At 46.3% G+C, this 25000-nt stretch overlaps 1 protein-coding gene across 1 annotated transcript in view; it reads left to right on the top strand.

The window, feature by feature from the left end:
* LOC134441635 (protocadherin-15-like) overlaps nt 1-25000 on the top strand; it is a 247469-nt gene that overhangs the window by 98850 nt on the left and 123619 nt on the right. Inside the window, exons 18-21 of the mRNA XM_063192026.1 lie at nt 6860-6988; nt 17313-17450; nt 18120-18287; nt 24089-24310. Of these exons, the coding sequence (XP_063048096.1) occupies nt 6860-6988; nt 17313-17450; nt 18120-18287; nt 24089-24310 (657 nt within the window). The remainder of the gene's footprint in view (nt 1-6859; nt 6989-17312; nt 17451-18119; nt 18288-24088; nt 24311-25000) is intronic.

Here is a 25000-nt window from a genome sequence, read left to right as displayed (position 1 = left end):
ATAGACACACGTCGGAAGAAAACTCCTGACTCCTCTACCTGAATGCGCCCTTCCAAAGTGCTCACCACTAAAATAGTGTAGTTGAATGAAGTGGCTGCTTCCTGTCAGCGATGGTGTGCAAAGCCACTTTTCAGACTTGGCCAAAGTAGGTGAGAAGGCTTTTTGTGTATCAGCAGCACAGAAATTCCATGACAGTTTATCCTGGTCTGTAGTAGGTGTGTGAGAGAGAGAGAGAGAGAGAGAGAGAGAGAGAGAGAGAGAGAGAGAGAGAGAGAGAGAGAGAGAGAGAGAGAGAGAGAGAGAGAGAGAGAGATGCTTCTCACTGAATGGAGTTCCGTTTTTCATTTTCATGACAGAAGATGTATGTGTTACCATTTGGCCTTCAGTTTCTCCTTTCCCTCCCCCCCCTCTCTCTCTCTCTCTCTCTCTCTCTCTCTCTCTCTCTCTCTCTCTCTCTCTCTCTCTCTCTCTGTCTCTCTCCCTCTCTCTCTCTTTCTGTCTCTCCCTTCTCTTTCTCTCTCTCTCTCCCTCTCTCTTTCTCGCTCTCTCTTTTATTTTGCCCCGTCCACATTTTAAAGTTTCATTATGTCGTTTTCCTTGCAGTGTCCATTTTTTTGTGCCATTTCCAAGGTGGTTGCCTATAGCACACGATGTCAGTGACTCACCCCCGCAGCTGGCCGCCGCGCCGCGCCGCTCTGTAAGCAGTGCGGAGATGGATGGCTCTATTGCCACAATCTGAGTGGGCCTGTTCAGTGGATTGGGCTTTACATCAGTGCAGGGGGTTGGTGATGAAGTGGCTGAGGGGAGCGGAGGTGAGCTGAGCTGAGGCGTAGTGAGGTGCACTGGCAGTGGGGTGGGGTGGGGTGTGTTGGTGCTAGCCGCCTGCCTGTGCTGTGTTCCCTCGGCCTGCCTGCCTGCCTGCCTGCCTGCCTACCTGCCTGCCTGGTGCAGTAGAGTGGTTAAAGTGAGGCACATTACTGTATGGTGAGTGCAGTGTGGTGCAGTGCAGTGCGGTGTGATGGTGCTAGCAGGCTGCCTGGGTTCTTCTCCCTCTGCCTGTGCTGTTCTTCTTCTGCCTGCCTGCTTGCCTGCCTGCCTGCCTGCCTGCCTGCTTGCCTGCTTGCCTGCCTGTCTGCCTGCCTGCCTGCCTGCCTGCCTGCCTGCCTGCCTGCCTGCCTGCCTGCCTGCCTGCCTGCCTGCCTGCCTGCCTGCCTGCCTGCCTGCCTGCCTGCCTGCCTGCCTGCCTGCCTGCCTGCCTGGTGTAGTGGAGAAATCTGTGGCACATTATTGTATGGTGAGGCACAGTGTGGTGCAGTGCAGTGGGGTGTGATGGTGCTAGCCGGCTGCCTGTCCTTTACTCTGCCTGCCTGCTTGCCTGCCTGCCTGCCTGCCTGCCTGCCTGCCTGCCTGGTGTAGTGGAGTGGTTGAAAGGAGGCACATTATTGTATGGTGAGGCACAGTGTGGTGCAGTGCAGTTGGGGTGTCTTGGTGCTAGCAGGCTGCCTGTCCTTTACTCCTTCTGCCTGCCTGCCTGCCTGCCTGCCTGCCTGGTGTAGTGGAGTGGTTGAAAGGAGGCACATTATTGTATGGTGAGGCACAGTGTGGTGCAGTGCAGTGCAGTGGAGTGCAGTGGAGTGTGGTGTGGTGGTGTGGTGTGGTGGTTTTCCTCTGCCTGCCTGCCTGATGGAGTGGAGGGGTTGAGGTGAGATATTGTATGGTGAGGCATCGTGGGTGCAATATTGTTGCCTGATTATCATAGACTTGCAATCACGATTCGATCTGAAGCAACGCCGGCGAAGGTGTTGCGTCACTAGGAGAGCGCAGCCTGGCTAGCAATATTGTGCTTTGAGGCTGCTTGATTGTCAGAGTTTAGTTGAGTAGTATGATGCGGTGTTGAGGCACAGTGGGCAGGGAGTTGAAGTGAGTTAGGGTGATTATGGTGCTGCCAGCCTGCTGCCTCTGCTCTTCCCACTGCCTCACTTGCCTGCCTGACCGGGCGAAATACAATGACGGCGACAAGATCAAGTGACAGAGAATCGCTGGACTGTGCAGCAAAAGCGATGCAAGCGATAGAAGAGACAGAGTATACCCGTTAAAAGCAGAATGCAAGAATGCAACATTCCCATTGGCTGAACCACATCATAGCTAATTTACTTAATATCCGCTGGAGTTCCACTTCAAACCGTCCCTCAAGTCCAGCAAATCGCCTCTAGTAGTTGCCCAAATTCCTTTTGTCACGCAACTCAATACAAAGTTAATTTCTTCCGTCGCTGGAGTCGCTCATGTGCTGCTTGGTCTATAAATTTGTGCGTTGATTGCCAGCTCCTCACTCGCTATTTATAGACATTTTTACCTGCCGTTTTCTTTTGGTGAGGCATTATAGTGTGGTGCGCCGTAGTGAGGTGGGAAGCAGTACGCTGGAGTGCTCGGGGCATTCTGTCTCTTCTGTACCCCCTGATTATCATCGACTTTCAAATCTCTTTGAGACTTGGTCTGACCAAGAGCATAACAATTAACATTTCCCAAACAGCATTTCCCAAATGGCCTCCCTTGGTTTGCTAATGATTGTTTGCTTCCCAACAAAGTGGGAAGAGTTCCCGTATTTGCGGGAACTCAGAAAGTACTTGCATTGACTCCTGACCTGACTGGTAGCAACGCTGAAGCTGTTGCGTCACTAGGAGGGCACAGCCTGACTGCCTCTTCTGTACCCCCTGCCTCACTTGCCTGCTTGATTACCGGAGGAGGTGCAGCCGTTCAGGTGAGGTAGTGTAGGGTGATGCGGTGTAGTGAGGTGGGGAGCAGTGTGGTGTGGTGTGGTGCTCCGACCGAGCATGCTGTTCTCTCTTTGCTGTTCGCCCTGCCTCATCTGGCTACCTGCCGACCAGGGGTAGTGGAGTGGATGAAGTGATGTATTGTATGGTGAAGCACAATAGAGCTTGAGAGTGACGTCACTTCCCCTGATTTCATGGGACCTCAACAGCGTTTTTAGCCGAAAATCATAGCATGTAATCCAATGGCAGTATTAAAATTATATTTCGATCCCCTTCGAGTTGTGCCATGAGCTCCATATATGTTGTTTCTGATATTTAGGGGCCAAGCAGCGAAGCTGGCGAAGGCCCCTATAGTGTTAGCTGGTATTCTTACGATTATTATTATGTCACCATAATTCTCCTTAGCAAGTCAATGGCAGCCCATAGAACCGTAGGTAGGAAAATGCTGTAAATTGGCACACACATTAGGGACAGTCTCAGCATTACCCACAGCGATGTATAGGTCCCCAGTCCCAACGCTCTAGCGCCACCAGCAGGTCAAAGTTGCAAGTACATTTCTGCTTGTAACTTTTGAACCGCTGGGCCAATTTTCAAAAACTTGGTATCCCTGGAATCCTTGAGCCAAGACGAATCCAACACACCCTATGACGTCATTTTCCACCAGGAAAGTTTTCCCGCCATTTTGAATTTTGTAAAATTCAATAAAAATGCTATTTTTCCCGCAATTTTTGACCAATTCGCACGAAACTTGGTATATAGCATCTCTGGACTGAGTTACACATGGGGTCTCAAGGGATATTAGATATCTTTTATCGTTTAGCCGTGACAGCCAATCAAAATTGTCGTAAAAGTGGCAAAACAGGAAGTGAGGTCATATCTCAGCAACCGTTTGTCGAATTAGGCTGGGATTTTGTACACACATAGTAGTCCATCCCATGACCTACCACAAAAAAATCAGATCCCCAGCTCAAACTCTGTAGCGCCACCAACAGGTCAAATTTTTAGCTACATTTTTGCCTGTAGCTTTTACACTGTATGCCTAATTTTGAAAATAATACTATCACTAGAATCCTTGGGCCAAGCCGAATTCAACGCACTATATGACTTCATGTCAACCGGAAGAAAAAAGTCCGCCATTTTGAATTTTGTGAAATTCAATAAAAATGCTACTTGTCCCACAATTTTGGTCAGAATGCCCTACAAAAGGGTACACTTCATCTTGGGACTGATATTCTTTAGGTTATTCAAAGAATTTTGGACACCTCCTGTCGTTTGCCGATGACAGCCAATCAAAATTGTCATAAAGGTGGCAAAACAGGAAGTGAGGTCATATCTCAGCAACCGTTAGTCAATTTCTGTTAGGATTTTTTGCACACATTCTAGTCCATCCCATGACCTCCCACAAAAAAATCCAGACCCCAAGCTGAAACTCTCTAGCGCCACCAACAGGTAACAGGAAGTGAGCTCATATCTCGGCAGCTCTTCAACGGATTCAAACTAAACTTGGTTTACGTGATCACTCCCCTCCAAGGAATGCACACCAACATTGGTGAGATTTGGACCAAAGGGGGCGCTGCAGTTCCTTCTGTTGCCGTGGCGACTCTGGCAAGTTTACTGCTTGGCCCCGCATTGCTGCTTGCAGCTATATTTTTGCTTAATTTTTCGTACGAACCCCCACACTTTTTAGAAAGCTGTGTTTCTTCACATTTTTCATGCAGACGGTCTCGGAACAAAATATTGATACTTCTGCACGAATGATCTTTATCTAGCCTCTTAAACAGCATATTTGTAGCCCAGCACATATAATGACTGAGATCAGAAGATATTTACTCGCTACCATGTTGTTAGATGGTCAGCTTAGGTCCAGTGAAATGCAGAACTAAGGCGCGGGACTTTCAAGCTCTATGCGGTGTGGGGCGGTGAGGTAGGGTTAAGTGGTGTGTGGTGTCCCCTAGCCGCCTGCCTACCAGAGGTAGTAGAATGGTTCAAGTGATGTACTGTGTGGAGAGGTGGGCTGAGTTGTAACGCCTAGCCTATCTCTGACTCTGCCTCTACCTGGGTCTTTGCATCTCTGCCTTCCTCTCTCCCTGCTGACCTGCCTGCCTCTCTACCCCTCTACCTCCCTCCCTCCCTGCCTATCTGCCTCTCTGCCTCCCTGCTTGCTGTCTTACCTACTCTCCTCTCTCCATTCCTGCATCTCTGCCTGTCTTATTTTATTTCCTCTCTGATTGCCTGTACGCCTGCCTCTCTATCTGCCATGCCTTCCTCCCTGCCTGCCTTTCTCCCAGCTTATTTGTTTTTTCCTTCCTGCATCTTTGCATGCCTGCCTCTCTCTGCCTGCCTCTCTGCCTCTCTGCCTCTCTGCCTATCTGCCTGCTAGCCTCTGTCTCTGTCTGCCTGCCTGCGTCTCTCTCTGCCAACTTGTTTTACCTTGTTTGAGAAAAAATTGTGTTTAGATAAGGGGCTTTGGTCAATCTGTAATGGTGTTAATCTTTGTTTTAGGTGGTAATGATCCGGGGTATGGGGGGTGATGGTGGGAATGGGGAAGGAGAGGTCTACTCTCTTTTATGGTGAATGGAAGGATCAACATGCATGTAATGTAATGTACAAGTGGTGACAACAGTTCAGAACAAAGTTGCGTCACAACTTGCGTCACCCTGCTTCTCTGCCTCTTGCCTGCATCTCAGTCGGCATCTCGGCCTGCCTATACCTGCTTGCCTCTCTACCTGCCTGCCTCTCTACCTGCCTCTGTGCCTCTATGTCTGCTGCCCTTGCTGCTTGCTTGCCTGCTTGCCTCTCTGTCTGGTTCCCTCTCTGTGTGCTTACCTCTCTGCCCGTGTGCCTGCCTGCCTGCCTCTCTACCTAACCCTTTGAGTCTCTGCCTGCTTGGCTTGCTACATCCTGGGTTGCCTCTCTGCCTGTTTGCCTGCTTGCATCTCCACCTGCATCTGTACCTTTCTCTCTCTCTCTCTCTCTCTCTCTCTCTCTCTCTCTCTCTCTCTCTCTCTCTCTCTCTCTCTCTCTCTCTCTCTCTCTCTCTCTCTCTCTCTCTCTCTGCCTACCTTCATCCCCTGGCTGCTGCAGGTGAGCTGAAGGTGACTCCTCCTCCGCGGGTCGTTTCCCATGCTTGTCACCTTGCAATGCGCACGTGCCTTTCCAACCGAGCAGCACGAGCTGGAGTCACGCTCTCAGGGGAACCATTTGTCATACCTGTACACTGGGGAGAGTGTGTGTGTGTGTGTGTGTGTGTGCGCGTGTGTGTGTGTGTGTGTGTGTGTGTGTGTGTGTGTGTGTGTGTGTGTGTGTGTGTGTGTGTGTGTGTGTGTGAGAGAGAGAGAGAGAGAGAGAGAGAGAGAGAGAGAGAGAGAGAGAGAGAGAGAGAGAGAGAGAGAGAGAGAGAGAGAGAGAGAGAGAGAGAGAGAGAGAGAGAGAGAGAGAGATAGAGAGAGAGAGAGAGAGAGAGAGAGAGAGAGAGAGAGAGAGAGAGAGAGAGAGAGAGAGAGTGAAAGAGAGCGTGCACATGTCAATATGTGGACAGTGGTGTGTGTGCACAGTATTTTAGCCATATGAATGTACAATATACATTATATGTTGGGAAGGGGTGTGTGTGTGTGTCTGTGATGGGAGAGGGGTACATATGTGCAAGTCATATGAATATAGAATATAGAAGTTCATCAGTTTTGTGTGTGTGTGTGTGTGTGTGTGTGTGTGTGTGTGTGTGTGTGTGTGTGTGTGTGTGTGTGTGTGTGTGTGTGTGTGTGTGTGTGTGTGTGTGTGTGTGTGTGTGTGTGTGTGTGTGTGTGTGTTTGTACTGCAGCAATACATTACGCATTGAATTGAATTATTGCATTACCGAAACATTTTATTCATGACTACCGTGCACATACCTCAGTCACATAGTCTTACTAACTCAGTGGGAAAAGCCATTCCAATTGTCTATTATATAACACCACCATTTCTCTCTCTCTCTCTCTCTCTCTCTCTCTCTCTCTCTCTCTCTCTCTCTCTGTCTCTCTCTCTCTCTCTCTCTCTCTCTCTCTCTCTCTCTCTCTCTCTCTCTCTCTCTCTCTCTCTCTCTCTCTCTCCAGACATCCACGACCACTGTGAACATCGTGGTGACGGATGTCAATGACAACGACCCGACCTTTGACCTGTCTCTACCGAGGAACCTCACCGTCATGGAGGAGCAGGCCGGCTTGTTTGTCGGCCGTGTCGAGGTGAGTTGACGCAATATCCACTCCCTGTCATGACAGCGTACAGCATGTAATGGATCAAAATTTATGGACAGTAATATTATAGTTAGATGAAATGTGTGCAGTCAGGGATTTTTGAGTTTCATTTTCAGTGGGGATTGTGAGACATTGTATAGGCCTACGTTTAATTTTCATCGCAGAAGCAACATCCCAGCCATTGCACCCTTCATTAGATACGATTATGATTAAACATTTTGATTAAAAAACTTTTTTGGGGCGCACACTGATGTCTTAGACTTTGTTTTGATTCAACTTCAACTTTTCTCTCTTTTTTGGCCCAGTACTCAGACTACTAGAGAAGGATTTGCATGCTTTAGACAATAAAATGTCTAGCATTGCATTTTACTTTTATATAGCCTACAATTACTTATCTATCTGTTATGCTTTTTTATAACTTATGGTATCGGTCACTATCGTGTATTTCGAAAACCGCAGTGTTCTTATTCGTAAGAATCGGTCTTCACCTCTATGGGAGACACTCATTGGCTGTTGACGAAGAATTTAGTCAAATCACTCCTGAAAGGTGGAATTTGAGCTGGGGGCGGGGACGCCCACCGCCTTTATTACCGCGGTGCCAAGGGCGCGAACCTCAATTCCTCGCTCTCTTCGGCTATAACTGCTCGACCGACTGAGTTTAACTGTCCTACATAGAAGTGTGCTGGGAAGGTCCGACTTCGCTGGGCACTAAGTCACGACGAAAGGCTGCTGGCTCTGGTTGCTGCAACTTTTCCTATCTCCAAGATTAATGTGTCCTCAGTGGGGACTAATGCCCCGTTCCAGACCAGAAAATTGAAGTTAGACATGGGACTTCTCCTACATGAATTATTCCAGCTCCCATCTCCAAGCGCTCCAGGCAGTTGAAGTGAGAGTTAAACAACCATAGCAACCACCATGATGTAACTGACTTTGGCAAGGTGTTTTGAGATGAGACAAAACAGCCCAAATAATAGAGGTGCTTAACTCGAATCTTTGAGGCGTCCGGATTGATTGGATCATTCCAAGGAGGGTATCCGGATTAGACGGATCACTCGGATCACTTATTTAAAATAAGTAAAAATAAATAATAATAATGCATTTTTTTAACGTTTCTGCCATTAAGTAGCTATGCGCCTCGCCTTTGTTGTCCCATTTATCAATTCACGTTGATAAATCAAAGAGTAAGACAGTTTGATCAACAAAACTCACTTTATGAATCTTCACAGTTCCTAAACTCATGCTGCGATCCGACCCACCTGGGTCTCCTCGCTAAACATGCAACCACAACTTGAAGAGCCTTTGGCAGCAGTGAAACGGCATGTTCCTGATTTTGCAATAAATAATGTGTGTGTTTGTATTTAAGAAGACTAAAAGTCAAATATTTGGGAGCAGAAGTCTAGCTGAGCAGGGACAGTCAGGAGGCGAGCAGCAGATGACCACTCGCTTCCGCTGCCGAGTTGCCTTGCGACTCGCACACTCATGGCAAAAACGAAACTTAAGCGTTGATCCGATCCTTAGGGGATTCGCTGCTATCAACAACTCAGTCAGGATTCGTCTCACCGAGTCGCCGAGGGCGCCGCTGCTGACTCGGACGAGGGGAGTGACAGCAGTGACTTTAAAGTCTGTAGGCTACGCTGTAATGCAGTGAGTGATAGTAGAGTCACGTCTGTAGAATATAAGAGTAGCCTACAGACAAAGATGTAAAAGCGTTGGCAGAGCACTGATAACATTTAGAAATGTAGACCTCAACAGAGTCAGAGGCGCACACATAGGGAGTGGGGATCCGCGACTCAATTGGCCACAACAGGCAGGACGGATAAAACAGGCTCGATGAATGATGAGGCGGGAGTTGGTTCAGTTTTACTCAATGAGTGTTCGTGACTGAACAGCATACTAGAGAGATTAGAGAATGGCTGTTGTAGTCAACTGAAGAGGATATATTCCGGTTTCACAATTTCTCGCGCTGTAACTGCCTTTTTGTTGACATACTAATGAAATGCCGTCTGACCCGCCTTTGGCGGATCAATGCACGACAGCCATCCGGTCTGTCCGGATGAGGTCTTGATCCGGCTCTTCAACCGGATCGTACGGGTTTTATATCGGCTCTACCAAATAACTTCACACCACAACATGAATAAGAAATGGCTGTGTCTGAAACAACCACACAAGAAGAGTAAGGGCTTATTTAATGTCTTTTTTTTAAAATGGGGGCTCCATGGGCGCAACCACTATCCTCCGACTTAATTATTTTGAAGTGCAGGTAGAAAGAGTTCTCCCCAGTTTGCTTGTGGAAGGTCTCCCTTCCACTGGTGTTCCAGAGCACTACTTGTAGTGAGAGGTTGTCAGGTTTTTTCAGGTTGGAAGCCCAAATGCAGCACGCAGAGAATCAGGATGATAATAAAGGGGGTTTTATTTTGAAACAAAAGAATACAAAAACACTGAAAGACGGAGATGCAACTACAAACAAAAAGACCCACAATGGGGAAAACCAAGAAAGACTAAGGCAAGATAGGGACACGGACGAACTAGGAATAATCAAGACTACAGACAGTACTTACAGGGTTCTACAAGGTTTCGACAAAGGTTCAACAATGACGCAGCAAGGACAAAGAGACACACCAGGGCTTAAATACACTGAAAGCAAATAAGACACAGGGGACTAATCAGCAGACAATCAGTTGAACGAACAGAAAGCACAGAAGACAACAAGGTACAGGTGAGGACAATAACCTAGAACTAGGAACAGACAGAGACAACGAGACAGGTGAAAACACTAGGGAAACCAATTAGGACCAAGGGGCGGAGATCAACATTAGACAGCAAAGTGGACACATGGCAAAGCAAAACAAAAGCACAGGAAGTAAACAAAAGCACATGAACAATACAGGAACTCAAACATGATTCAAAAACTCAACTAAAAAGTCCACACAGAAATACAAAGTCCAAAACCCTAACAGAGGTAGAACTCCCATCTCCCACTAGTTTGAATTGGGTCTGGAATGTACCATAATACACTTAATACGCATAATACACACATAATACACACTTACCTAATACACATGATCCAAATAATACACCTATTGTGGTAGCTATACACATAAATGCACCATGACTAAGATATATTCATCAACAGGAATGATATTTGAGGGATTTTCAAAGAAAACACTCAAGAGTATGGTTACTATTAAAAAAGCCTTTTATTTCTAGTGGGCTTTGATGTATAATTATAAAGGCCTTTAATAGTAACTACTTTAATAGTAACTACTCTTGGAAGAATGGTTTGGATCTCCATGCTGAAGAGCACCCGAGGAACACATGACTTCAATACCCATGGCACTCCCAGTAGCTTGTTCATGGCATTTGAGGGGTATCAAGAAAGAGGAGGATCCCGATTGCGTGTCAACAATCAACGGAGCCATGGTAATTAAGTAATTACAGCAATATTCCGACCCCATCAGTTGACATGATGGCTGTGCTTATGCGGCAGCATATGGCTGCGCGGTTTGTCATAGTAGCATTCGCTAGCTACGATCATGACCTGAGTTAATTCCTCCCTTGTTTCAAGCTGTCATCGGCATGCTTTCAGACACACCTCGCCGGTGCTTGAGATGGGAATTTATCATGTGAGCAGTGTTGATGGGGCCTTGCTTCATTACACATCCACACACACACATGCCTGACAGACACGCGAACACAAGCACGCACGCACGCACGCATGCACGCACGCACGCACGCGCGCGTGCGCGCACACACACACAGACATGCTGTGCTGTCATTGTGCAGCCACTCTGTAGACAAATGAGGATATCATTCATTTTGTGACAGTGAAAATGATTAGGTGAAACACACAGACACAGACACAGACACATGCACACAGACACAAACAGTCTCTCTCTCTCTCTCTCTCTCTCTCTCTCTCTCCCTCTTTCTCTTTCTCGCACACAGACACGCACGCAGGCACACACACACACACACACATGCACACACGCACACACACATGCACACAACAGCAATTTTAAGACTTGCTTGAGCCACCGAAGCAGCTTGAGAGCCATTAGTGACGGTGCCATGTGCCTCGTCTCTCTTCGCCTTGCCTTGCGGAGCGGAGCGGCAGGGATTTCCAATTAGCGTCGGCGATTAATCAGCCCTTGCTTGGTTAGAGGTGTAATCAGAGGGAGAAGACGACGCCTCTTCCCACCTTGGTACACACCGCGAGTCCTTCAGGTGGTGCGCGCTATGTTGACTGACAATGTGAAGTGCTCTGCAGGGGTGCATTTCTCGAAAGCGTAGTTTGCTAACTACGGTAGCTACTTTGTTGGTTTCAATGCAATTTCCCATTGGCATCTACCCAAGTTGCTAACTGCTAACAACTACGCTTTCGAGAAATGCACCCCTGTTTTGTTGTTAGTTTTGTTGGTTGTGGGTTTTTTTTGCTTTCGGTTGAAGTGTTTGAATGTCTTGCATGCCAGCCGTAATAATTCTGATAAGACAATTAGCAGGTGGGTTTTTCACGTTAGCGGCAGGCAATGCTGAGACCGGTAGAGATAACAGGGCATCAAAGGGAAAATTCTAAAGTTCTCCGCGCTCAATATTCGGGGAGCTTTAATCTGTCAGAGTAGACAAAAGATGGCACGGCTCAGAGACAAGAGAGAGGATTTGGAATTATATTTTGATGCTTTTCATGTTCAACAAAATCCCGACTGTGTTTAGTTCGCTTAAAACGTGTGTTATGATAATCACAGTGAGAACGAGCATAATGTATCGCAATATTGCAGCTTATTGCATTGCAATGTGCTCTAGGTTGAATTATTTATTTTTTATTCCGTCTGGTCTTTTTCATTTTACACACATGGCTGCACACATGCACGCAGGCATACACATGGGCGTGCTCATGCGCACACACGCGTGCACGTGCACGGACGCACGCACACACACAAACACAAACACACACACACACACACACACACATACACACACACACACATACACACACACACACACACACACACACACACACACACACACACACACACACACACACACACACACACACACACACACACACACACACACACACCGAAAAATATGTTTGAAATTACTTTTGAAAACCCCTTTTTTTTGCTGATTTTTGCAAATGCCCAAACTCCAAAGAGAGCTTGCACCGAGCACATCACAACATATGGTGGGTGGCCGTTCTACTTTCTTGTTCCCAATTTCATTCTTCTTGCTCTCCGTTTCATCACTTTCTCTCTCTCTTTCTCTCATCATCATGGCACTGCCCGTGTATTTCATGCGCCCACTCCACTCCACTCCACTCCACTCCACTCCACTCTCCTTCATGCTGCTTCTTCTTCTTCCGCTCCACCCCATGGCCCCTATCTTGTGTTCGCGCAGTATGAAGCTCACCCAGCTCCTCACCCCTTTGAGAGAGAGCGTGGCATGGCATTGGCCCCGTGGAGCCAACATCACAGGCTGTAGCTCAGGAGGCCCAGCACGAGCAACTGTGCTGGCTTAGACCTCATTCCCAACACCGTGAGATAGTAATAAAGCCTCGGGGGGAACGATGTGCATGAAACCAGAGCCGCCACGCTGATATTACATGCCTCTAACATCACAAGTCCAGCACACCATTTTCTAGGAGTGGCTATCGTGTGGTGCTTTCAGATTGGAAGAGAGCTGCGGTCGTGCCAGTTCTCACTTCTAAGTTGGAAGGTGGTGATGTGTTCACACCCAAAATCGCAGAATTCGGCAACTGCAAATTGGCCTTGGCTTCTCAATATGCACCAAGTAAAACTTTCTGATTCAACTGTGATGATGCTTTTCTTCTTTTGGGTGTGGGACAAGTTCTGGTGTGAGAACTGGTGGTGTGAGAACTGGCTCTGATATTGGGCTCACTCTGAAAACAGCCGCTGTGTTTATTAACTCTTCAGTTCAGGGATGCAAATCCTGCCTCATCTTAAATGACTTGGATGTTTTTATTTTTATTTTCATGGTCTGTGAAACTCATTTTTGGCCCTCATGTGGTATATCACATCTATGTTTTTTTTCCCTCATCCTCAGTCACATGGTGGACTAAAACACAGACTAGAACACATTAAAACACAATTTCAAATGAAGCACGTCCGTTTTTTTCCCCCCAGAGGCACTACACTTAAGACTGCAGTGCTAATGACGGATGTTGTTATCTAACCCCGGGTCCTCGTGTCTGCACTGTTACACAGCTAATGGCCGGGTAAATTTGTCTCGCGTTGATGCCCTTGACTGCGCGGACGGCTGCTATAGCAGCTCGGGATCTGTCCATCTATCTCTCTCTCTGGGAGCCCGGACCCCACTCCAGGAGAGCCCCTCTCCCTAGGGGTGTGTGTATGCCAGGGCCAACACACACATACCGCCACTACAGGCAGGCAGGCACACTCACAAGCACTCGTACACGCACACAAACGCGCAAGCACGCACACACACACACACACACACACACACACACACACACACACACACACACACTGACACACACACACACACACACACACACACACACACACACACACACACACACACACACACACACACACACACACACACACACACACACTGCACAGAGACACAGCTGGCCGTAGCACCACTTCACTGCTCATGCTGCTGCATAATTGTCTTCGTGGCTCCCATACATTGACTTGGGTGAGGCCCCATCACCGCGTGAAATGTGTGATTATGACAGCTCTCTCTCTCTCTCTCTCTCTGTCTCTGTCTCTGTCTCTCTCTCTCTGTCTCACTCTCTCTCTCTCTCTCTCTCTCTCTCTCTCTCTCTCTCTCTCTCTCTCACTCACAAACACTCACGCACATATAATACACACACACACTTCCATGCATACACACACACACAGTGGTTGTATGTTGTCAGCATATTGCATACCTCTGCAGCTAATTGGCCCAGCTATGAAACATGAGCTTTCAGTGTGGGTACGAGGGCTCGGGGATCGGGGAGGAGGAGGGGGGGGCTGGGGTTGGTGTTAACAGTAGCATTCAATTAGCGCGATGGGATTTGATTATCATAATCTGCAGTCGCCTCTGTTGCCATTTTGTCACAATATCCGCCGCCACGCATTATACGTGCGTGCGCGCATTCGAGGATTTAAATGGCGGGAAGGGTTTTTTTTTCCCTTCCCTTTTCCTTCGTTCTTCCTCAGAAATTAATTGCTTCTTTGAACAGATGGCTGGAGGCCTGTTGCTACGCTAAATGTTTCCAGGCCTTTTATGTGCACACGGTTTTGCGCTGTGGTGTTTGTTAACGCGCTCGCTCAGCTTTAATTCCTCTCATCGACGCCACGAGCCTGCATCGCCCCGCTATCTTATCTCGATTACTTTGTCAGGGCAGGCACATTAAGGAAGAGTCTTTAAAAAAAAAGGCCCATCTAGAAACTCACTGCCATCACTCACCACAAGGCAGTCATGGGTTGGAGCTATAAGCTCACACGAAGAATCGCAGGGAGGTGGGAGGGGGAAAAACGGGATTGCTTCATGCCGCAAAATGAGATGCTTGATTGTGTGTGTGTGTGTGTGTGTGTGTGTGTGTGTGTGTGTGTGTGTGTGTGTGTGTGTGTGTGTGTGTGTGTTTGTGTGTGTGTGTGTGTGTGTCTCGTTAGCTGATGGTGCCATTTCTCTCGCAGCTTGTCTCCGCTAACCTCTATCTCTACCCTCATTTGCACACGCACACACACACACACACACACACACACACACACACACACACACACACACACACACACACACACACACACACACACACACACACACACACACACACACACACACACACACACACACACACACCCTGCACGGTCTTTTTGCGATCCAAATCCCCGCCCCACACTATCAACCTCAGCAGCACACAGACCCACACACAGACACACACACACATGCACACAAGCACACGCACTGACACTCATACACCCACGCCCACACACATACACACACACGCACACACACACACACACACACACACACACACACACACACACACAAGCACATACACACAAGCACATACATATACACCAACACCCATACACGCCCACACACACACACACACAAACACACACATCGACTCATGGGGCCTGTCCTCATCTCCTGCTCTCCTTCCCATTTCACTCTTTGTCTCTCGTTCTCGTTCTCGTTCTCGTTCTCGTTCTCTCTCTCGCTCTCTCTTTCTCTCTCTCTACCCCCATCTGTTCCCCTTTTTTTTCTTCGTTTTGCCCTATACCGCTCCTTTCATCTCTCTGGCCCGCCCTCCCTCCATCCATCCCTCTGTTTCTCTCGTTCTCAGCATCTTTTCTCTCTCTGATGGATCATTGTCGCTGGTGGCATTTGGGAGCTGTCCCGACCTTTTTCACGCGTGAAAAGGAGAGCGAGGAAGTAGGGGTGGAGGGGAGTTGACTCATTCCAACAATACTGCTCACGCTCTCTCTCTCTCTCTCTCTCTCCTCTTGTCCTCTCTTCCATCCCTCCTTTACTGTTCGAATCTGTCCTTTATCCCTCTTTATCTCTCTCTCTGTCTACATTTCACTTCATTTCACGCCATTCCTTTCTCTCTCTCTCTCTCTCTCTCTCTCTCTCTCTCTCTCTCTCTCTCTTCATCTCTTTATCTCTCTACCCCTGCCTGCTCCCACTCTTTCCCCCACTCCTCAGGTTCAGGGTTAACAGTTTAACCGTCAGCCGAGCTCAGAAATGTCAAACCACCCATCCAGAGAACTGATGCTGATCCCTTGTCAGTTTGTCACATCTCACGGCCAAGTACTCCTCTGGTTCGTGGTTGTAGTTGTGTGGCAATGCTGAGCTGCTATCAGTTCAGCTCTCCACTCCGACTACAACTCAGAGAGATGAGCTTAAGGGGTTAGCATGCCCATGCTAATATTGTACTATAGGCCTACGCACGTACCACTTCCTTCCCTTCACCACACTCATCCCTCTTTTCGCGCTTTTCCTGCCCTCACTGTTTCTTTCCCTCTTTTTCCCATCTTGCCTTACTGCCTACCCCCCCCCCTCTCTCTCTCACAGTTAATTACTGTAAAAGGGAATTAGTGGCAGCATCTCAAAGCTATTAGCGCAGCAGGCAAATGAGCGATGCTGACATGCTAATCAGCTAGCTCACTCCAAAGGTATACTATATTGCTGCAATCTAGCTTACAAGGCTTCCCATTTAAACACCATCACTCTGTCTTTCTCTCCCCCCCGCCTCTCTCTCTCTCTCTCTCTCTCTCTCTCTCTCTCTCTCTCTCTCTCTCTCTCTCTCTCTCTCTCTCTCTCTCTCTCTCTCTCTCTCTCTCTCTCTCTCCCCATCTCTCCCCACCCCCCTCCCGTCTTGTAAAGATTACATGTTTTTTTCACGTCTGCCTTGTTGGCGCTCTGTGTGCCGGGTGTGTTTGGATAGAGGTCTTTGGCTCCTCTTCTCTCTCTGCTTAATGAAGTGCAGATAAGACCGTGGTGACCCTTTGAACCAGCAGGACTCGGCTCGGCTTTGGCAAATTAGCCAGTTCGGAGATTGGGGAAAGCAAGACAGTTGTGAACTACCATAAGTAGTATATGCCCATTAGTCAGTGTGTGTGTGTGTGTGTGCTTGTGTGTGTGTGTATGTGTGTATGTGTGTGTGTATGTGTGTGTGTGTGTGTGTGTGCTTCACTATATGATTGTGACACTATGTGCTTGTTTGTTTGTGTGTGTGTGTTTTTTTTGTGAAAAAATAACCAAATGTATTCTTCGCATTGGACCAGTCATGCAGTGCTGCAAGAGGGTCAAGTTGCTCTTTGCTCTTCCGACATAACTCAAGTGTGGGCTGCTTGTTCGTGGTCTGGTCCTCATGTAAATATGTCCTGTCTAATGTTAATCTGTAGGGCATAATGCATAATGTATGAAGCATATCCTCGAATATGTCTCAAATACGTATATTGCCCTTTGCATACTCCATCCTCCGCTGCTAGACATACAGTATCTTTTTGTTACTGACCCACTTGAACTTAAATAGGTGGAGAGAAACACATGCTGTATATTGTGGAGTTCGCATTTGAGCTTGCATGCCCACGGGGACCCCGGTTCGACTCCGGCCGGGGTCATTTCCCGATCCCACCCCGTTTCTCCGTTCCACTCGCTTCCTGTCACCATCTCAGACTGTCCTATCAAATAAAGGCACAAAAGCCCCTAAAAAACATACTAAAAAAAAGAGTTGGCTTTCTTACACATTTCTTTTTTCATTTCTAATTTTCTTCCCCTCCATCCCATTCTCTCCTGTCCTCCCTTCTCCATCTCCATCTCCTCCTACCAGGCCACAGATCCGGATGCGGGCCGGAACGGCGAGGTGCAGTACCGGCTCCTCACCCATGCCTCCCTCTTCAACATCACCGCCAACGGCAGCATCTACACGGCCGTGCCCCTGGACCGCGAGCGCTTCGCCCTGTATGAGGTGAGGGATTGATGCTTGGTTTGGGTCTGGGTTTGTGATGATAATGTACGCAGCCAGCTTTCGTGTCTGCGTAACCCAGCAGACCCACGTCTGTGAGCAGTGGTGACGGGCCACCTGGATTTAGAATCTACTGTGATAAATATTCCAACTGGGTTCCAACTATTCAACTGGGTTGGCCATCATTGTGTGCAAGTACAGGAGGAAACCTAGCAGGGCATCAGTTTGAAGAGATGATTCATTTTATTGGTGCCTCATTAACAGGATGCATTGTCATTTGTCCTGTCTGTGCACTTAGGATGCAATAGGACTGGTCATAGGAATGGTCATGTCTTGGTTTGGCCAGTGTAGTATGTAGCCTCTTAGTGAAGATGGGGTCGCTGGCAGTCTTATTCACTATTTGCTAAAAATACACAACTACATCATGACACCATTGCCATGACATTACTGAGAGCCTTAAGTAACAGATTAAGACATAGCCATTACAATTTTGATGACAGTAAGCTCATACTGTAACACAGTCTCTTTGCTAAGGGCTTGAATGCTCTCCTCGCCTTCTCTTGCCGTCATACGTTACAATCAGAAGCATTTTTTTCAATGTTGATAACAAAAGAAGAAATGGCCATTAAATCTGACTTGACTTGACTTGACTTGACTTGATCTGCTCCACAGTTGGTGGTGGAGGCGTCCGACAATGCGGTGGACCCCCGTCGCAAAACCCTGATCCTCCAGGTGGAGATCTTGGACATCAACGACAACAGTCCCGTCTTCTCCCAGCCTGTCTACACAGTCAACGTGCCTGAGAACAGCCCCGCTGGAACGACCATCCTCATGCTCAGTGTAAGTGTAACACACATACAGCACAGTGGGATTCATATTTTTTATTGGCAAATGTGCATTTTTTGTATACTACTGTATGCAAGTGTGCGTAGAGTGAGGTATTTCTGTTTGAAAGCTTGACATGCTCAGTGTACAGTATGACACACACACAAAACAATCAGAACCAGAATCAGTCTATTCACCTCCTCATACACACCAGGGGTGCATTTATTGAAAGCGTAGTTGCTAACTACGATAGCTACTTAGTTGGTTGCAATGCAATTTCCCATTGGCAACTACCCAAGTTGCTAACTGCTGCTAACTACGCTTTCGAGAAATGCACCCCAGGATTGTGAGCAACTGGACTTCTCTTTGGATTTTGAACTTGTTTCACCTTTCATCTAAACCAGGGGTGTCAAACTCAAATTGACCGAGGGCCAAAATCAAAATCTGGAATGGAGTTGTGGGCCGAACCCAATATTTATATATATATAAAAAACCAGTGACTAAATTTGTGCTAAATAAAGGATAAATAAAAAAAAATGTGCATACATGCCCTTAAAGCTAATAGTTAAATTTCACACACACTCTTTCCCATCATATACGGTAGGCTACTTCAAATGTGCCTTCATTGGCCTTGGTGACACACCAAATGACCACATTCCTGTGACACAAAATTTTACGTTCAAGTCTTGTTAAGCTATACATTAATGTATAAGGGCCAACTGTGATAGACATTTTAAATTATCTCGCGGGCGGAATAAAATGACTCAACCCGAGACCCCCGGCCTGAGTTTGACATCCCTGATCTAAACCAATTGATGACGATGGGTACAATGCAGCTTCTCTTATAATGACTCTGTGGACTCCTGGATGACTTGGATGAATGTCAATCTTCAGAGATGATCAGGACTGTACATATTTATGATGCCTGAGGAAGTTATTCTGATTGGCTGATAGCTGTGGTCATTCGAGCGTAAACCTACACCTTCCACCTGAAGATTCTATGCGCGTCTAAATTAGACCCAGCACATCTAGAGATGTTGCAGTTGGGGTAGGGAGTCTGCAAGAAGAGCACATCTTTGCACCATCTGTGGTTTGGGGTATCAGTGTGATTGCAAAGACACTTCATTCCTGTGGTGTTTATTGCCCCTTGATGAGTTTATGCAGCGAAGTGTGTGTCTGGCAGCGCGACGAACGCACGCACGCCTAGTGACGTTGCCGGGGTGACCACAATCACTTCCTCAACTTGGATTAAATTAATTGTTATTAAAGCGTCTTTAAAGAAATTTGGTCAGCGATTAAGTGTAACAGTGTTAGATAAGCAATAAGCCACTTGAGTCCGTGGGTTATGCTCTATTGATAACGTCGCGCCGCACTCTCTTTGGCCGTTATCAATCGAGCATAACCCACGGCCTCTCGTGGCTTATTGCTTAATTTTCTAACTGTACTTGATGGAGCAGTGTTCAAAAAGCTAACCACGTCCTGATGAAAGCCAGACGGCTGAAATCGGTCGGTGTTTTTAACATGTTTACCCCGATGTAAAATAAAGGGTTTTTAACCCTCAAGCGACCGGCCTGTTTTTGCGACTAATCTGACCGAGTGGGGTCATTTATGACCCCAAGGAGTTTATATGGAAATACCACTATATAAATTATTTTTTGGGGTTCATTCAAATTTATTTACATCTTGCACATACTTGTCCCTCATCTAAAGCAAAAAAATGTGAATTTGAACATTTTATTGTTTTGCTAAAAATTTGTCAAACTTTCATACGTATATGCTAAATATGATGTATGCCCTCATTTGCATATGTAAACATCAAAATACAAAAATCATCCAATACATTTTTTTCTTCTCTTATCATCAGTAATCAACTGAGAAAGTTTCATGGTGATATCTATCATTTAAATTTTTTAGCCTATTCACTTGTAGTAGTCTTACCATAATAATACAGTATATTTATGCTAATTATGGAAATTGCTCAAAGTGAAACTTTGGGAAACCAAGCTAAATTCCATCCATTAGGCCCATAGATGATATTTCTGCAATAAAATTGAAGACTACTCAACATTTCTGTGTTCATGAAATCACAAGATCAGAGAATATGGTAATTTACATAGACAAAACCATGACTCAAACATATAAGCTTATGCACACTCAAAATTTCTCTGAAACTTTTTCTGTACATTGTAGCTGTGAAAAGGTGTCTTCCATATGTATTAGAGCAAAGAAATGATTCAACTGATGCTTCAGCCTTTGTACAGCCATATAATAAGGAAAATTCTAAAAACGCCATTGATTTCTACACTGATTACTTATTTCCTCCCTTTTTGTTCATCAGGATGACTTCCATTTCATATTCTCATCATGTGTCTAGGACCACTGTGCCATGATATCAACAAATATGAAGCAATAACAGAGGAAATGCTACCTGGGTGCCCTCACAATATGGCTTGGTTGGCTATCGCAGGGGTGCCCTATTTATTTATATAATATATTATATTTTAATACTATAAATGTTTATATTATGAATATTTTTGGTCTGCAGACCATGGCCTGCCCCTAGAAACAAAATACAAAAAGCAGAGTTTGAAAATTACAACAATGGACATTATAATGTTGAGTATCTCATGGATCCTGTCGGGGTCATAAATGACCCCAGAGGTGTTTTGATTATAAATCCCATACAGATGGTCCAAATCTCACAAAAATCATTCACACCATGCACAACATATGTATTGACAAACTCCTAGAAGGACAAGTGTTTCTGATGAAAATTGCAGAAATGGTGTATGAAAATATGTGCCCTGGGTCATAAATGACCCCAGTCGGTCGCTTTAGGGTTAATACTTCAACTACCTTGACTCAAAGGAGAGTGCTTTGGATACAGTTCATAAGTGTTCAAATGTATTGCCCCTCTTGAGACCTATGTAATCAACACTGCCATCTGCGCCTTGCACTTAAGGCTTCAGTAAAGACTGCCATGTCTGTGTGTCTGCTTTGTTCAAGCTGAAGTGCTTCTGTCCTGTAAACTAGAGACAGATCCTGTAAGAAGTTCTCTCCTCCCAAAGCCCAGAGATACCCAATTAAAAACTCCCGGTCCTTAAACCACTGCATCCTCAAAGTCTTTGAACATATGTTTCAGCATACACATGAGCCCTCTGCTTGAACATTAGGTCTAATGTGACTTCCTCTGGCTTACCAAGGCACTATTTCGTCTCAACTCAGTGCATGTGAGCGAGCATGGTGTTTAGATCCCCAAACCTGATATGCTGAGGCTAGATATCCCCTAACATGTTAGCTGTCAGGCCTCAGTGGCGATATCACTCTCCGAGGCGAGAAAGCTTTGCTTTTCTCTGCCATGTTGATGAGTTCTGCTCTTGTCTGGTCATGCCTTATGCATCTCTACAGCTCAATAAGCTCTGCGCTGCACCAGCTATGCCTATGATGAGCTTGATCGTGCTCCACAAACGGCAATATACTCTCTTCCATTTCCCATCTGCCTTCACATGGCTAGCTAGCCCTGGGCTGCAGTTGGAAACGCTGTGGTGGAGCATGCGTGCCATGGTCTAGCAGAGTAAACGTGTGACCTGGTTTTGGTTCTCAGCTCTGGGATCCATTTCCAGCCTGTCAGGGTGCTTGAGGCTTGATTAGTTCGGTCTGGTCAGTGTGTTCTCAAGTCTCTTTGAAGGCCATATGCTCCACAGTCCAGCTTCCCAGTTGCAGCACAAGGGAATTGAATTTGATGTGCAGGAAACAGGGTTTAACTCACATGGGAGAATTACATAGTATGAAGAGACTGAGAGACGCGGAGAGAAAAATAGAGGGGGAAAAAAAAACTAAAGAAGAAAATCTTGTTCATGCCTAAATGTTTATGTGTGTATGGACAAGAGAGATAGTGACAGATGAGAGAGGGAGGTAGGGAGAGAGAGAGAGAGAGAGAGAGAGAGAGAGAGAGAGAGAGAGAGAGAGAGAGGAAGGAGGGAGGAACAGTAACAGGGGATGAACGTTCAAGCCGTGAACACTCGTCTGGTGATTCGGATGCTATGGTCCACTAAAGAACTTCAAAGAGCCTTATAAATGTTTCTCAGCTTCAAAAAGGAATCTTCTGAAGTATGGAGCGTGGTGTTAAACACCGCTGTTCACTTCAAAGTCATATCTTGTCAACATTTTTTACTCCCAATACTGGAGGGCATTCTCTCTTTCAGAGGAATACAGAGGGTGCCAGGGTGCACTTTATATGTAATCATGGTAGAGTGGTATGTCCATTATTATTATTACATTTATGCAATTCAATCAAATCTGAGGTTGGATGTTTCACATAACACGGGATGAGAGGTATTTCCAGTTGCGTGACTTCATGGAAAATATTGTTGTGTGTACTATAGAATTAGCATCATCCTATTTGTGCAACACAAATCAATTTGTCCCTTTTTCAAGTATTAGTCTGCATCTGGCAAATGGAACACATCTAAACCTCTTTTGGTTGCATTTTTAGCAGACCAAAAAGGCAGCCTGACCTTCGGATATCGGTTGAGAAGAGAAATTGCATTCAGCATTAAGGGCCCCTGATGGATAGATTGAGTGACAGAGAGTCTCCTCTTCTCTCTTTTTTTGTCTGTCCCTTCGATAATCCCTCAGGGCTGGACAGTCCAGACACCCTCCAGGGAAGAATTCTCCCATGAGACTGACATCCATCTGGGCTTGATAAAGAGCTCAGACTTGCCTCTCTGTCAGTCTTTCACTTTTTCTTTCTCTCTCTCTCTCTCTCTCTCTCTCTCTCTCTCTCTGTCTCTCTCTCTCTCTCTCGCGTCTCATCACTTCTTCCTGTGGCTGTGCTGAATGCAATTCCCCGGGTCCCCCATTTCAAAAAGAAAGTCCTCAAAGACTTCCCCTCTGTCTGGTAACTGACAGCAGAAAAGGATCGCTTTGAAATTACGTTTTTGTCAGTGTGAATCTTTATCAGACTGTTAGCTATTGATTTTGATGGCTCCCTAACAATCTGGGTCAGATATGTTAGAGGGTATGAACAGTTCATGAGCAGTCTGTCTGTGTCTGTCTGACTGTCTGTCTGTCTGTATCTGTCTCTCTGTCTGTCTGTATCTGTCTGTCTGACTGTCTNTCTATTAGGGATGGTACAAACCGCACCGAAAACCGAAACCGTACAATTCACACACCATACCGAACCGTGAAATGCAGTCCGTGGCAAACCGCAATTCATGTACTGCCCAGAAAAATATGTGAAACAGAGATTCTTGGACTATCTTATCCAGTCTCTCTGATTAACACATTAGCATATGGCATATACACAATTAAAATCACACCATTTTCACCTTATTAGCCTATACAAACCATATGTAGGATGTAGGAAAGAGGGCATTTGAAACGCTCAGACAGCGCACATCAGCTGACGACAGCTGATTCAACTTGCGCATCATCACTTTATAATTGCAGTTATATAAAAATATGGTTTAATATTCCCAGTGCACCATATATCCTGAACTAAAAAAAAGAACCGTAGAGAACCGAAAACCGTGACCTTGATACCGTGATATGAACCGAACCGTGACTTCTGTGTACCGTTCCACCCCTACTATCTATCTATCTATCTATCTATCTATCTATCTATCTATCTATCTATCTATCTATCTATCTATCTATCTATCTATCTATCTATCTATCTATCTATCTATCTATCTATCTATCTATCTATCTACTGTTAAATGGTTTAGATGTATATCAACATACTGGTTTGTTGTTTTAATATTGACACAGGTCAGGCATTATATGAACTCTGCTTTTCTGTTTGTGCATGCCAGGCGTTTGACGCTGACCAGGACTCCAACGTGACGTACCGCATCAGGACGGAGACGACCCTGTTCTCGGTGGACCGGCTGACGGGGGTGGTGTCCATCCTGCAGTCCCTGGACTTTGAGGACCTGGGCGGGGAGGAGGACGCCACCTACACCTTCGAGGTGGAGGCCCTGGACCACGGGGGCATCCTGCCTCCAGGTGTCGCCACGGTGATAGTCAGGATCAAGGTGAGAGAGGGGAGAGGGGGCACACCTGCTGCATGACGTGCACTTAGCTTCCTTTTGCTTTTATCTCTGAGATGCTTTCAGGGAGGCGTCAATGGAGACAGATACCCTCCATAGCATGGTTGTTACCACTCTGTGATGCCACAGCAATAGTCAGGATAAAGGTGAGAGGGTGGGGGCTATATGGCGCAGTGGGCTAGTGCACGTCACCATAATTGTGCCAGGCACCTGTGTTTGATTCTGGTCCGAGGTCGTTTCTATATCCTTGCCCGTCTCTCTGTCCCCCACTTGTTTCCTGTCTGCCTCACTGTCTTGTGTATGTAATACGGCTGTAAAAATTCAAAAGAAAAAGTATACAAACATAAATAAAATAAATGATAATAAAAAAGGAGTTAAGAGGTGAGAGGGTACATCTACAACACGACATGCACTTAGCCTTTTTTGCCTTTTTCCTTTGCTTTTAGTAGCTGAGTAGTATCTTCCACCGCCTGAATATAGCCCTTCTCTTAGTCTCTCTCTCTCTCTCTCTCTCTCTCTCTCTCTCTCTCTCTCTCTCTCTCTCTCTCTCTCTCTTTGCATGTCATCTTTCCCTGAACCTTCCCCCTATCTGTTTTCTTGATCTTTTCACCCTTTATCACTCTGTTTGACACTCGTTCAACCTCCCATTGTATTGTCGTTCATTCTCTTGCTCTC

This window comes from Engraulis encrasicolus, chromosome 24 (genome assembly GCF_034702125.1).
Source record: "Engraulis encrasicolus isolate BLACKSEA-1 chromosome 24, IST_EnEncr_1.0, whole genome shotgun sequence".
NCBI classification, from domain to species: domain Eukaryota; kingdom Metazoa; phylum Chordata; class Actinopteri; order Clupeiformes; family Engraulidae; genus Engraulis; species Engraulis encrasicolus.
The sequence above is the reverse complement of the archived record's forward strand: the minus strand, read 5'-3'. Positions and strand labels throughout refer to the sequence as shown.